The sequence below is a fragment of the Juglans regia genome, chromosome 7 (genome assembly GCF_001411555.2).
Source record: "Juglans regia cultivar Chandler chromosome 7, Walnut 2.0, whole genome shotgun sequence".
Classification (NCBI taxonomy): Eukaryota; Viridiplantae; Streptophyta; class Magnoliopsida; order Fagales; family Juglandaceae; genus Juglans; species Juglans regia.
This window is the reverse complement of record NC_049907.1, coordinates 34602228-34616285: the sequence shown is the minus strand read 5'-3', so window position 1 is coordinate 34616285 and position 14058 is coordinate 34602228. Positions and strand designations below refer to the sequence as shown.

Sequence of the window (14058 nt, the reverse complement as noted above, 5' to 3'; positions counted from 1 at the left end):
AACATTTACATGGTTAGACCTAAAAGTCCCGAGTCCATGCCCTATAAACTTGACAGGGACCACCATTTCAGAGAATTAAAAAAAAAAAAAAAAGAGAAAGGGACTAATCTCTATTGGAAAATGATACCCCCACCGATCATTGGTATGACAAAGTGTATCTATCAATATTTTTTTAAAGTATTTGTGTGTAATTTTTTTACAAAAAAGCACTACAACAAATGATTTAAAAATAAAATTTTTAAAAAATCCAACACTATTGGTACATTCGGTTTCCTTTATCGGTGGATATAGCACAGCCCATCTCTATTATAGAGTTGACACTATTGTGCATTAGAATATGGATCTCTATAAGAATTATATGGTGGGACAGAAGTGTATGTTTAAACAGGTAATTCAAGTATAATAGAAGGGTATAAAGCCTCGTTTGGTTACATATATGAGATGAAATGAAAAAGTTAAATAAAATATTATTAAAATTTAATTTTTTAATATAATTTTTTGTTTTGAAATTAAAAAAAAATTAAATTGTCTATTATATTTTGTATAAAAATTTAAAAAAATTGTAATGATTAAGTTAGATGAGACGATAATGTTTGTGTAGACATGCTTAACAACACATTGCACGTCACCCTTGGACCCCCAACACTTTCTAAGCTCATGAATGAGAAAGCTTAATGCTTTACAATGTCTTCTTTTTCACCTATAAAGTATCGGGTCCGATAAAAGGTTTTCGTTTAGAACACATTTAAGTGATTCAGCCACAGTAGCAAAATCCAAAATGTACTCCCATGCCTTTATATAAGCATGCATTGACACTTGATCATTGCCTTGGAAATAACATTAATCAAAGAGATTTGTACAAGGGGGGGCTCGCATACAAAGATGGACCATTCATCTGATAATTTCCAAGATCGAGAATCAAAATGCAATTTTTCGTTAATTTAAAGATATAATTTTCATTTCAGTAGGGGCAAAGAAACAAATAAAATCAAGCATCAACCAAGTCATGAGACGGGGGGGCCCTGCAGTATTACATGGAGGGATCCAACTGGGGCACTGGACCAATTTATGGAATCCAAATACAATTTCTCCAACACGGGGGGGTGCACAATCTACAGTAGTTGTCCATGCCTGGCGTCGAAGGCAAAAATGTACAAGCATTATCAGCTACTGCTTCTAAGCAATCGCCAAAAGCGGCACCTTGCATACTGGCATTTACTTGTGCTTTTGTTTCCACCTTGAAATAAACCTTTCTTTGCTATTTGCAGCACTAATACATCCAAGCCATTGAGCGATCGTCAACTCGGCCTCATCATGCCAAGTATCTGAACAAATTGGGGTTATCTTTGTCTCTTTCGAGATAGTCTCGGGTAATCAAATCCTCGATGCGCTTCTTTATTGCCTTGAAATCAGGCTGCAGAAACACATTTCAAAAAACAGAGTTAAAATTGGTCTAGAGAAAACAGGATATAGCCCACACAGGAAAAAAAAAAAAAAAGATTCTGATCACACGAGGACAAGAGATGCCATTACTACCTTGAACATGCGACCCAACTGCTCAACACACTCCATGACCAACTGCTGATGACCTAAAACTTTACGACTCTTCATGATGCGTACAATTGAGGCATCAATGGCATACCGTCGATCCTTGTCAACATCCTCGATTACTTTCTTCTTCTCATCAACAGGAGGAAGGGGAATCTGCAGGCCAAACAAAGAAATACATGTAACATCCCTAGAATAAATCAGTAAATTGAGAAGAACAATTAGAAGAAGAAATTCCAAAAATCTCACAATACCTTGATCCTCCTCATTTTGTCAGTAAACTTTGAGTTGAACTCAAAGGAATCAGTGGGAGTTATTGTTTTCGTATTTGGCTCCTTGTTCAGAATCTTATATTTGGCACACGATAAGGAGTGGAGGAGTCTAACAACATCGTCATCGGTCAAGTTTAATTCAGTCATGATGTCCGAATAACTCAATCTATCCGAGGAATTGAAAAGCAACAGGGCTGAAGCCTGTCCCAGAAGAACAAGAGACCCTCTCTTATTAGCAATAAAGATATCCACACCATTAACACCCTTTAAGAAGCATTGAGAACATGGAGAAAATTTTATGAACATATCACCTGATAGGTGGTCACAATCAGCTCCATGGTTTTGGGCTCAAATTTCCCACTGATGTTACAAGTACCCAATGAGTATATCCACGTAAGCTTTCTGTGCTTTGTTTTTGTTTGATAGAATTCCCGGAACACTTCAACACACTTTACCTGAAACAATAGGAATAAAAGGGAATGGATCACACCGACTTCCACCAAACAATTAATGTTGCATCATACCAATGAGTTAAGTCCAAATTACCATCTCTGGTGGAAGGTTGAGGTCAAAAGACTTGTAGCTTGGCCAGAAGCCAGTAGTGAGAACAGTAACGGTTAAGTCAATCCCCGGATTTGCATTTGGATTATTGCCCAGATACTCCTCAAAGCTCGCCTGGTTTTCCCTAGCCAATGTTAAATCCGTAACCTACAAGAAAGAAAAACAATAATAAATGAAAAAGTCTCCGACAGTGCTATATTGGACTTTGGAATACTTATGAAATATTGGATCTGTCAATCTAATAAAGGTACTTGATTAACATATTCAAAATTTCATTAACATCAGATTATATGAAAACTGACCATTCCCTCCATCTTTGAGGTGAACTGACCACCACATTGCTGCTTAAGCTTTGTCAAAATACTCCTCTCATGGTCATCATTAGCACTCTTGTCAAAAAGAAGACGTCGAGCAAGCTTCTTCCTGTCAGAAATCATGCAACATAATTTCTTTTATAGGTAAAAAAATTTATTGATCCTCATAATTAGGCATAACCCAAGTACACAGGTGGTATACAAGAGATAAATACCTAATTACAGCATACAAACAAAAAAAGAAGCATACAAGTCATTAAAATCACGCAACATAATTAATCATCTAAGATTCGTTATTTACAAAGTAAATATAAATCAATCATCAAGATGTCCTCAGTTCTTAAAATAAGTGATCTTACGCAACCAATCACCTGAAATATAACATTAAGGTTTTGTTTGGATGTTGAGCTGAGCTGAGCTGAATTGAGTTCTTTATGAATAGTAGTAAGTTGAGATAATGGAGTGGGTTTTGTAGGGCCCACCTAAGATGAGTTTAGATGTGTTTAGATGTTAAAATGAGTTTAGATATATTTATGAGAAGTTGAGAAAGGTTGTGGATCCCATGTGTAAAGAGGTGTTGGGTTGAAAAAAGATTGTAGGTCCTACGTGTAAAGAGATTTAGAGTTGAGATGAGTTTAATGATTTGAGAGTTAGGCGTTTGGATGTTAAACTTAGCTTAAAATTAGACTGAACTGAGTTGATGTTCCAAACAGGCCTAAATGTCTACAAAATTGAGCAACAGATCTCTGTTGCTAAAATAAATGAAGCAATCATCCATGTGTTTTCAATTTTTAAAAATAATTGGTCAAAGGCAACCAATCATCTGGACATGGAACTATACCTATAGAATTCGGCAAACAGGTCTTTGTCGCTGATATAAGCAAGCAACTTTACAACCTGCAGGTGACAAGAACATTATGAAGTTTGAAAATATGTCTATATGAGTAGGTTTAGAACAAAAAAGGGGGAGCAATATAGAAAAGGTTATGCAGATGCATGGTTTCATGAAACAAGTCATCAGGAGTAGGGGAGACCTTTTCAAGTGTTTCTTCAATGGCTTCATCACTCAGTTTTTCGCTTCCACCTTTCTTAAGAATGTTATCACAAAAAGTGGCAAGTAGTTCTGCACTCGAGCTTCCAGTAACACCCTTGTTGCAGAAGACCTCAAAAGCCTCTTTCAGTGCCTACAATGAAACATAGAACATTAGATGTATAGGAGCATATGACCATGATCATTACAACCTTGAAGCCACTCTTCCGACAAACCTTATGAAAGAGAGTATGGTTTTGGAAACAATCATTCACATATGCCAGGTATTTGTCATGCAACTCAATCACTTTTCTAACAAAAACCTGTAGAGCAGAACCCATATCAGTTTCCAATCATCAAACAGTCCAGAAAAATCTACGAGTACAAGATTCATACAATTTACCTGTTCCTGCAAACCAACCACATCCTTCTTCTCTGCCTGCGAGAATAAGAATAGTAAAAATAAAAGTGAGGCATACAAAACATTTAATGCGAGGCTCAAAATGTAAAAGAGTGATTTCTATTGGATTAATAGAAGGAAGAAAGGGATAAAAATTCAGTAATAATTTATTCTAGCACCTTAAATTCGTTCAATCCACTTGGATAATTTATTCACCCAATATTTTTATATGATTAACATCAGTCATTAGAACTACAATGGCAGAACCTATGAACACTTATAATCATGAAAGATAACACACGTAACCAATTCCCACATATAGGCTAAGGTGACCATGCACTTAATTGACCGAGTATCATAATGACTTTTTATTTTATAAGTCAATAATGACTTAAAAAAGTCTGTTTGAATGTAAACAAAGTTTAATTCAAAATTCCTGTCTTGATTCTTTAATCTTTTGGTTCCATGTTGTAACAAGTGATCGATACCGGAACCATCCGGTCTAGTCGGTCTGACCTAGTACCAAATGGCCAGTTTTTTGACATTTGGCCCAACTGACATTGCTAGTCAAATTTCGGCCCAAGTCCTTACTTTTATCCCATTTTCAGCATAAATTATTATTAACATACAAAAAAAAGAAAAAAAAAATAACTTGAAAAAGATGCAATATGCCAATAACATCCAAACTCTAAATAAAAGAAAAATATAGAAAAAAAGGGAAAAATATAAATAAAAATGATCCATATCCATCCAAAAAGGTTATCAATCATACTAATAAAATTAAAAACAAAAAATAGAGAAAAAGAAATTAATAAAATCAATTATTTAAATGAGTAAAATTAAAATTAACTAAACTATTTAGTGTGGATTATGTAATTAACTCATTAAAAAAATAAAATCTTATAATTATATTTATGATATTAATTGTCATTAAAAAAATTATGTAAATGTATTATGATAGTTAATGCATAATGGGCTATATTAAAATTTTTAACATTTTTTTATATGATTAATGAATAATTGTCATTGACCATACATGCTTTATACTTCCTTGTAACTTAAGTATTTTACAAAAAAATTATCTAATAACTTTAATTAGATGTAGATATTAGTAATTAATTAATGGTCATAAGTTAGTTAATTGATATAATACATTAGTTAATTGATAGCATATTAGTAATTGCATATTTAATATTTTATATTGTCAATGGTGATAAGTTAGATGAAAATTACATAATTAATTATATAATTATTATATAAAATAATATATAAAAAATATTTTAAAATATGTATATTTATATTCGGTCAGTTTGGTTGAGTCTGGTCCGGTCCGGTCAGGTCCCAGGGTGGGGGTTTGGGGTGGAAAAATCCCACCCTGGGACCGGACCGAGAATCAAAAATTTTGTAAAGGGAAGACCGAAACCGACTGGCCTTCCCATTGGTCCGGTCTGGTTGGTTTTTCCAGTCCAAACCAAAATCCTTACAGGTCTATGATCAATAGCCTTGAAGGACAGGCCATCAAGTTTAGACCTCCAAGGGAATTGTTCTCTAAGAAGACCACCATAATAATTGACAATATGGCTCTTAATAGCATCATGATCTGAACAAACCTGTCCATCAACCTGAAGCATCTCAATAGCATTATTCCTACGATGAAAATTAGCCACACGGGGGAAGAATTTAGTACGTCTATCCCCTTCTTTCAACCAAAGGGCTTGCGATTTTTGCCTCCATGAGATTTCTTTCATTAAAAGCACCTTCTCAAGCTCCATGGTATTAGATAATTTCCTGCAAGACTCCTCCAAAGAAAGAGTAGCGATCACCTCCCTTCTCTCCAAAACCTACAAATCCTCAAAGAGTGACTACTTTTGACTATCAATATGTCCGAAGACATCTGCATTCCACATCTTCAAATCCTTCTTCAAGGCTTTCCGTTTCCCAGCCAAAATAAAACTCGTGAGCCCTCCAAGAGATACGAGGACCACCACAATCTCACCTTCTTCACAAAGTCCTCAGCTTTCAACCACATATTTTCAAACTTAAAAGTATCTACTACCCTCATGAATGCCCACAACCCAACACAATAGGAAAATGGTCAGAACATACCCTAGGTAATCTCTTATGGAGCAAAGTAGAGTAATGAGCCTCCTAGGAGGGACACACCAAAATATGTCCAAACGGGATCAGGCCTGATTATTGGACCAAATGTGCGTACCACCGACTAGAGGCAAATCCACCAAGTCCATATCAAAAATAAATTCAGAAAATTCATTCATAGCAAGACTTTGCCAAGCTTCTCCCGATCTTTCACTTGGGAACCGACTGATATTAAAATCACTGCCAATACATCAAGGTAAGTTCCACCAGCTACCCAAACCAACTAGCTCATCCCATAAGTCCTTCCTATTGTTGTCCACATTTGGCCCGCACACTCCAACAAAAGGCCAAATAAACCCATCCTCCACATTCTTAGAAGAAAAAGCCACCGTATAATTCCCAATACACTCCTTAATAGACTCAACCACCATCGTATCCCACATAATTAGAATGCTCCTAGATGCTCCATTGGAAGCAAGAAACACCCAACCAACATATGGACAACCCCAAGCTTAGTTTCCTGCAAACAAACAAATATCCATTTTCCAATGACGGAGAAGATTCTTAACCAAAAGACGCTTATTGGGATTATTAAGGCTACGCTTGGGTACTAATGTGATCTCAAATGATCTGTGAATGATAGTGAAAAAGTAATGATAAAAATATTAAATAGTAGTGAATAGTAATGAAAAATAGATGAAAATTAATGATAAAATATTTAGTGGAATGATCTCACTACCCAAACACAGCCTAAGACCCTGAACATTCCAAGAAAAGATTTTAGGCTTCATGGGAAGATGCCACCCTTCCCTTAGATCTTCCTCGATTGGCACTCTCCTCCCGAATATCATAATTGACAGAAGAAGTAAGATGCTTAAGCTCTCTATCTTTTCATGAAGCGGATTTTGGGGAGAGAATATGACTCGCTTCAATAGCAATGGTAAGGCCTTGAATTGCTCCTCAAACCCCTCGCAAGATATCCCCACACAGTCTGGAATTTCCTTCATTTTCTAAACCATCCAATTCGGAGGTAGTCCACCCATTGAAGGCAAAGGTGACAAGGTGCATAACGGCATTGGGTCCACCACATCCACCCTAGACACCAATTGTAGATTGCAACCATCCTCCTCAAACATAGTCAAAGTGCACAAAGGCACCGACTCCTCCCCACAATCCCCCAGACCACTCTCAACACCTTCTACCCCTTGGACAAGCTGAATATCCAATGAGTCAGCACTATTGCCCGCCATTGCTTTCGAAAAAATACTCCTTACAACCGACATCAAGGTATCCTCCAAAGGGGCAGCCACAATCAAGGGCCTAGCAGTGATAATAGAATTATCACTAAGAGAAGATAACAAGGAATGAGCAGAACCTACTGGAGGAGTGTCAACATCAACGCTCCTAGAGCCGAGAGAATAGAGGCACAATCGTAGTCCCCTCCTGCTGTGGTATAGTCAAAGGCCCATAACTTGAAGGAAAATCCCCTTGCTACATATTGTTACCACCCTCGCATAGCAGTGACACCACATAAAGGGTAGTAGAGTCTTCAACAGTCTGGGGAGAAGTATCCCGCAACACCTTCTCTAAAATCTCATTCACCGGCGACAAAATTGGGGGGACGACGACGGGAAAATAATCGAAAGCACCTATCGGCTGGTTTGTGTCAGAAAGGGAGGCCCAATGAATTCGACCCACGAGAAACCATAAGGTTTGGGTCAAAAAGGGCCAAGCCCATAGGCAATCCCAAACCTGAATCCACTACGAAAAGGAGACGGTTGATCTTCTCTTCACCTCGAGCAACTCGGTTTTCACTGCCAACAGAACACTTCTCAAGATTTTTTGACACAGCTCCCTCAGGAAGGAGAATGCCGCTAACTGTTGCGTTTGAACATGCAGCTTGAGTGATTGGTAAACCAGATCTAGTACCAGAAGGCTCACCACTCCTCTATGAATCACCACCACGACGACAATCACCCTGAGAAGCTGATAAAGGCACCAGCTTAACCAACGCAGCCTTATACAACACCGTGGGACCTAAGGAAGAGACAAACGATGGCCTCCTAACTTGGGGTTGCTCCCCTCTCCTTTTGGCAAGCCTTATACCATTCACCTGGACAGGGGAAGGTAGGCAACAAAAGTTCCGAAGCGCTCTTGCAAAACAAACCCATCCTCTGCCTTGAGTTCCTTTAGGTAGAACCATAACAATACGTCTACCACCTCCTCCATAAACCTCAAGAGACAAGAAGCAATCGAAAGAGTTTGCACGACGCTAGACTAAGAAGATACGATTACCTTCTCAAATGGTTTTGAGAAATTCCTTTTGACCTACCATCAAAATGCACACATCCACTATTTTGACCAACCAAGCCATCACCCCATTTCTAAAAGAAATGGACTTCGTCAGTCGCTTACCCTTCTCTGTGATTTTGAAAAAACCCTTTGGTCCTCAATAGAGTAAACAAACAACTTGGCATCCACCCATAAAACTCCACATCATGCCCTCACGCCAAACGAAAAAAAAGAAGATGAGAATAGATAGAGAGAGATTAACAGACGAGTGAAAAGGGAAAAGCTTTTGAAAAATCTTGAAAGGAAGATTACTTTCACATATTTATATCACGTCTCTAAAAGTTCCTCAATTTAGCTAACTAGAACTCACCCTCAAAACCGATCTTCATAACAAGGAGCAAACTATAATGTAGCTTAAGGCCTCTAACCACAGGTCCCACCATTTACCTTAGACATTCAAAATGTTTATTAAGCAATGAAGGGCAAGAGCATGACTTGCAATCAAGTGCCTCATACATGACACATACTCACAAAAAAGGGGGCAGAAATAAGTAAACCAAAAGTATCTAATCATAAATGTGAAGAGAAAAATGCAAAACGAATGAGATAATCATAACTTCTGGAATGAAAATAGTGTTGCATGTTGTCTCCAAGATAAGTCTTAAGAACTATTTTTTTTTTTATCGGTAAACAAAATTTTATTGATCATAAAAATAGGCAAGAGACCAAGTATGCTGACATATATAAGAGCATCGCCTCCGCATGCAGATAAGTCTAAGAACTACTTTTTTTATACGTAAAGATGACTCTAAGAACTTAAAGACACCTATGTGAAGGAAAAGAAGTAGGCGTATAATCCTGGCAGGCGAATGATGAGAATTTTAACTTCTTCAATTCCTAGTGTGGTATCTAAGAGGAAAATGGAGCTCTTGGAAATGGATTGTAAAATAAGAAAGGAGGAAAAAAATTCTAGGCACAGACCTTCTTGTTGCTTGCTGCATCTTCTGCCAGTTTGACCAAGGCTGTTCCTTCAGCAGTAACATGCTGCATTACAGAACAGCAGAGAAAACCTTAAAAAATTAACAATAGAAAGAAGGAAGATGTGCAACACATTAGACCCCTTTAACTTGACGAGAAAGCATTAAAGCCCAAGATGGAGGCTACTAACCTGCTTAAATATGCTGGAAACAGGATCCAAGCCTTTAGGAATTTTAGAAAAGAGCCTGAACATCCTAGACAAGTCCTCCACCTTACATCATTAAAATCCCCCCGGGGGAAAAGTGACAAGAAAGCATCAATAATTGCTAGATTCTCAAACACTTTTAGCAAAATTATTTGAATAATAAAATTATTACCAAATACCTTGTCGTCTCTAAGCAATGCATGGCATCCAGAGTAATCTTTTTCAAGCAGTTGGGTTGCATACACAGACAACAACTCATGTTGAACTTTCTGCAAGGACGAAAAAAGCACCCGTAACATGTTATAAAGTGAGAATTAATGAATATATTTTAATTTGTTTTAATAGATCTTGCAATCAAATGCCTACCAAACCAAAAGGCTTGATTTCATACATAAAAATGAAAAAGAAAATAATTTGAACCTCGAGTAGCTTTGGTTCACTACTAGAATGCAAGTAATGAGCCACCCTATCTTTCTCTCGTTTCAAGCACTCCTCAGCCTGGAATTACTGATCAATATTAGAATCATTAAGCATATAGGAAAAATTACTCAGTGCCAACTAACACAAGCATATAAAGTTTACTTTCAGCATATAGTCTGGACAAGAATCTTCCAGAATCCAGATAGACGATTTCCGCGAATAATAAGCAGCAGTGTCCTTAAGCATAGCTGCTTCAAAGTCATTTTCATACTGCTCCATATTCCCCATTCCAATTTCCACAAATATGTCTAAAACATTCTTCAATAGAGCTCGATCAATCTGCTCTCCCTCACGTTCTTGATCAATCTGATGTGGAAAGGATTTATTTAAGTGAACTTATTTCATAACTATACAAGTGTAGTTTATATTATAGGCAAACTACAAACATACCAGAGAAATTACAGCATCCCTTACTTTTCCATTTAACTCCTGGTAGACCTGAAATAAGAATTAATCCACTCTTTGTATCACTATCTGATACATCTTATGAAGAAAATGAACACCGAAGTGATGGAAGACAGTGTAAAGTTTTTATTTGGAATGTCAAGTGTATCAAGAGGGAAGGAAAACAAGAATAATCAATGCAACATGGAAAAAGATGGATCCATTAGATAAGGGTCCAGTTGTGACATACCAGATCACGGAAGCAAGTCAGTCCAACGTCATTCAGGGGAGGAAGTGACCTCCGAGCAATAAAATATCGATCAAGATAATGGAAGAAACGAGAAAGCCATCTAACCATAACTTTGTGGTTTGCCCACCTTTTCACAAGCTCTCTCAACATAAATTCATCATGCTTTTCTCTTAAAGATGGCAATACCTGTACAGAAAAAAGGAGCCATAAAATTCGAGCACATAAGAATTCAATACATACATGCATATATTTAAAAAATTACAAATAAAACTCCATAAGAAAAGTATTTATCTAGAAATTAGATATAGCGCAAACGTCCCGTACGTCTCGGTAATTTGGACTTTCACTGCAGTTTTCCCCGCACCTCATAAATAATTGAAGAAACTGACATAATATCACTCTCATGATCCAACAATGGCAAGTAAGAATTGTGTTTTTCTTTAAAAAAAAAGGTGAAACTCTTGTTGAAAAGGAAGAAAAAGAAGATTACAAACATTATCACCTAGACATGTAACACTACCTTATCACTGCTCCCTGATTCCATTTTGCAGAGAAAAAAGGGCAAAAAAAATATGAAAAGCTTTAATCAACATGCGGCACAGGGTGTCAGATCCAGTCCAAGATTGACATCGCTAAAAGATATATAACAGCAACTCCAGAGATGGGAAGGACGCTCAGTTTCTACATAAAAGGTCTCTTTACCCATAACGCCTTCTTTGACACGTATGATGTTGTTCAATCGAATTATATCATATCTATAAATCATGTTCATCCTTACAAATGCTTCATTTATTAGGATAAGAAATTCATGAAAAGTAAATAAATAGCTGCCAATTCTGCTGCAGGTGATATAATGAAGAGTACGATTGATCAAAGGGTGAGATAAATGTGTGGTATAATAAAAAAAAAGGGTCTTGATCCTTTTCACCTCCTTGCTAATTACAGGATCTGGACACCTCACTTAAGTCTTCATGGTCGAAATAATTAAAACCACCATGGTAAGACCTCATGTAGAGGAAGGACAATCAACACTTCAAAATTGAATTAACATTCAGTCTAGGTCAGCAAGATGTAAATTAGGACTAAAGGAAAACACCAATTCTCCTATGTCCCATCAGAATATGAATCAACTGAAACTATTTGTCATCTTGCAAAGAATCAAAAGGAATCCTGAAATCTTCCCTCATTCCGTACAAGTCACATCATCCCAGTTAATAACCAATATATTCAATCCTATACCTCCCAAAATGATACTCTACAAAAGCGGTTTCATAGAAACACACATTTAATATTATACCAACAAAACTAAAGCTAATTCAAACAATTGAGGAAGAATACAGAAGTTCCACGTATACTTATAAAAAAAAATACAGAAGTTCCACGTATATGCATAACTTTCCTCACCGTTGATGTTATGTACTCTTCAAATGATTCCCGGTACTTATCGTAGAGCTGTTGGGAGTAATCATGAGGAGGCTTCTGAGTACACATGTTATAGATGGTACTGTAAACAAGATCATCACCATCTCCATCAAACTCAAACATCAGAGCATACTAGAATCACAAGAATAAAATGCAAAACAAAATGAAAGTGTGTAGGAATGGATACGTGTAGAGCATCATGTAGTCCTCGGAACTGAACTGCATCTCGGGCAACCCTTCTAGAATGTTCTTCAGTTTTGTGATCCCCTTCTGCATGAACTCCCATCCTTGTTCTAAGTCTATGGTCTTCCGCTCACTCATTGTCATACTGCCACCTTAATTCCTTCACTTAAAAACCAAAATCTGCAAAATAAAACACCAAATGTTAAATATTTTTTTGCTGACGATGAATCCCAGAGACTGTGCAAACACAACACGCTTTTTACCCGGTTAAACCCTGGACCCACGTAATGCGTCCCCATCATATGGATTCGATATATCATCGGCTACCATATCCTAAAACCAAGTCTTAAATATTCACTCACGTCCTAGCAGAAAATCAGGACAACCTCACAAACATTTACTCCAAGAAAACAATACAGCTACTCCCAGCGCAAAACAAAGCCTAAGAAAAATATCAGACGGATAATTAAAACCCAACATAAGCCCTAAATCGAAAATATATAATAAGAAAAACAAAAACTCTCTTTCGTTAATCCACAAACCCTAATGCTATATTTCGCAGATGAGAAAACACGGAAATACTATTGAAATCCTCATTTACAGCTTGCCCAGCTCGAAGTAGCTATCGTATGATCCCAAATTTCCAACTCGTTAACTCACCCCACCCCCCGAAATTTCTCCGCAACCAAACAAAGCGTACGATTCCAAAACCGACGAAATCAGACTTGAAAAGATAATACAAAACGAAGAAAAACAAATCAATCCTCTCAATCGGAACCCAAAAACCAATATAACAATTAATGAACATTCAATTGAAATATAAAGTTTTCGGAAGGAAGAGATCGTGATTGTATAATGGCAGGTGCAAAAAAATAAATTAAATATCAGAGAAAAGAACCTACGGACCTGATTTGGAATGTCGAAGAGACGCTACGAGAACGGGAACGAAGATGAACTCCAACAGAGCGTGGATGAGAAAAGTTAAACCACCAAAAAAAAAAAAAAAAAGTTGTTGGGATATGAGGTCCGGAGAGAAAAAGAGCGGGGCGGGGGAGGAGGAGCGACGTTTTGTTCGGCCGTGACGCGGGTAAGAACGAAAACATAAAGGGATAAATATGTTTGGTAAAAATTCGACACATCGTTCTTTTTTTTTATCATTTTATGAATTAATATTAAATAATAAATTTATTATTTTATAGTGTGATATTAAATAATAAATTTATAAATATAATATAATAAATAATTTCTAATTATCTAATATCATATTATAAAATAATGACTACCATTACTTATATTTGAGAGTTAAAATAAACTATTACAACTGATGCCATTCATATCTTATTTATGGAAAATACTAGATGTCCTGCTGGGAGCTCCTGCTGGGCTCTAGCATTTTTTTATGTGTTTTTTTAAATTTTTTTATATAAATATTTTTAATAATTTTAAATATTTTAAAAAAATAAAATAAAAATTACAATATTATTAAAAAATATTTTCTTAATCACGAGTAGAATAAAAAATAATATTTATTCTATTTCATGATTAAGGAAGTATTTTTTAATATTTTTTTTTACTTTTTTATTAAGGAAGTATTTTTTAATGATATTTTAAATTTATTTTATTTTTTAAAAATATTTAAAAG

At 36.3% G+C, this 14058-nt stretch overlaps 1 protein-coding gene across 1 annotated transcript; it reads right to left on the bottom strand.

Annotated features, from left to right (window-relative positions):
- Positions 1–870: 870 nt before the first annotated feature.
- Positions 871–13579, bottom strand: LOC108995054 (cullin-1). The gene is made up of 20 exons (XM_018970541.2): positions 13323–13579; positions 12421–12596; positions 12216–12315; positions 10812–10997; positions 10568–10615; positions 10280–10483; positions 10118–10195; positions 9877–9966; positions 9683–9763; positions 9496–9558; positions 4129–4164; positions 3962–4048; positions 3730–3879; positions 3537–3592; positions 2684–2804; positions 2367–2528; positions 2132–2275; positions 1803–2021; positions 1537–1704; positions 871–1414 (listed from the first exon to the last, which is right to left on the bottom strand). Exons 2-20 carry the CDS (start codon positions 12558–12560, stop codon positions 1313–1315), a joined length of 2235 nt encoding a protein of 744 aa, XP_018826086.1. The 5' UTR covers positions 12561–12596; positions 13323–13579; the 3' UTR covers positions 871–1312.
- Positions 13580–14058: the final 479 nt, after the last annotated feature.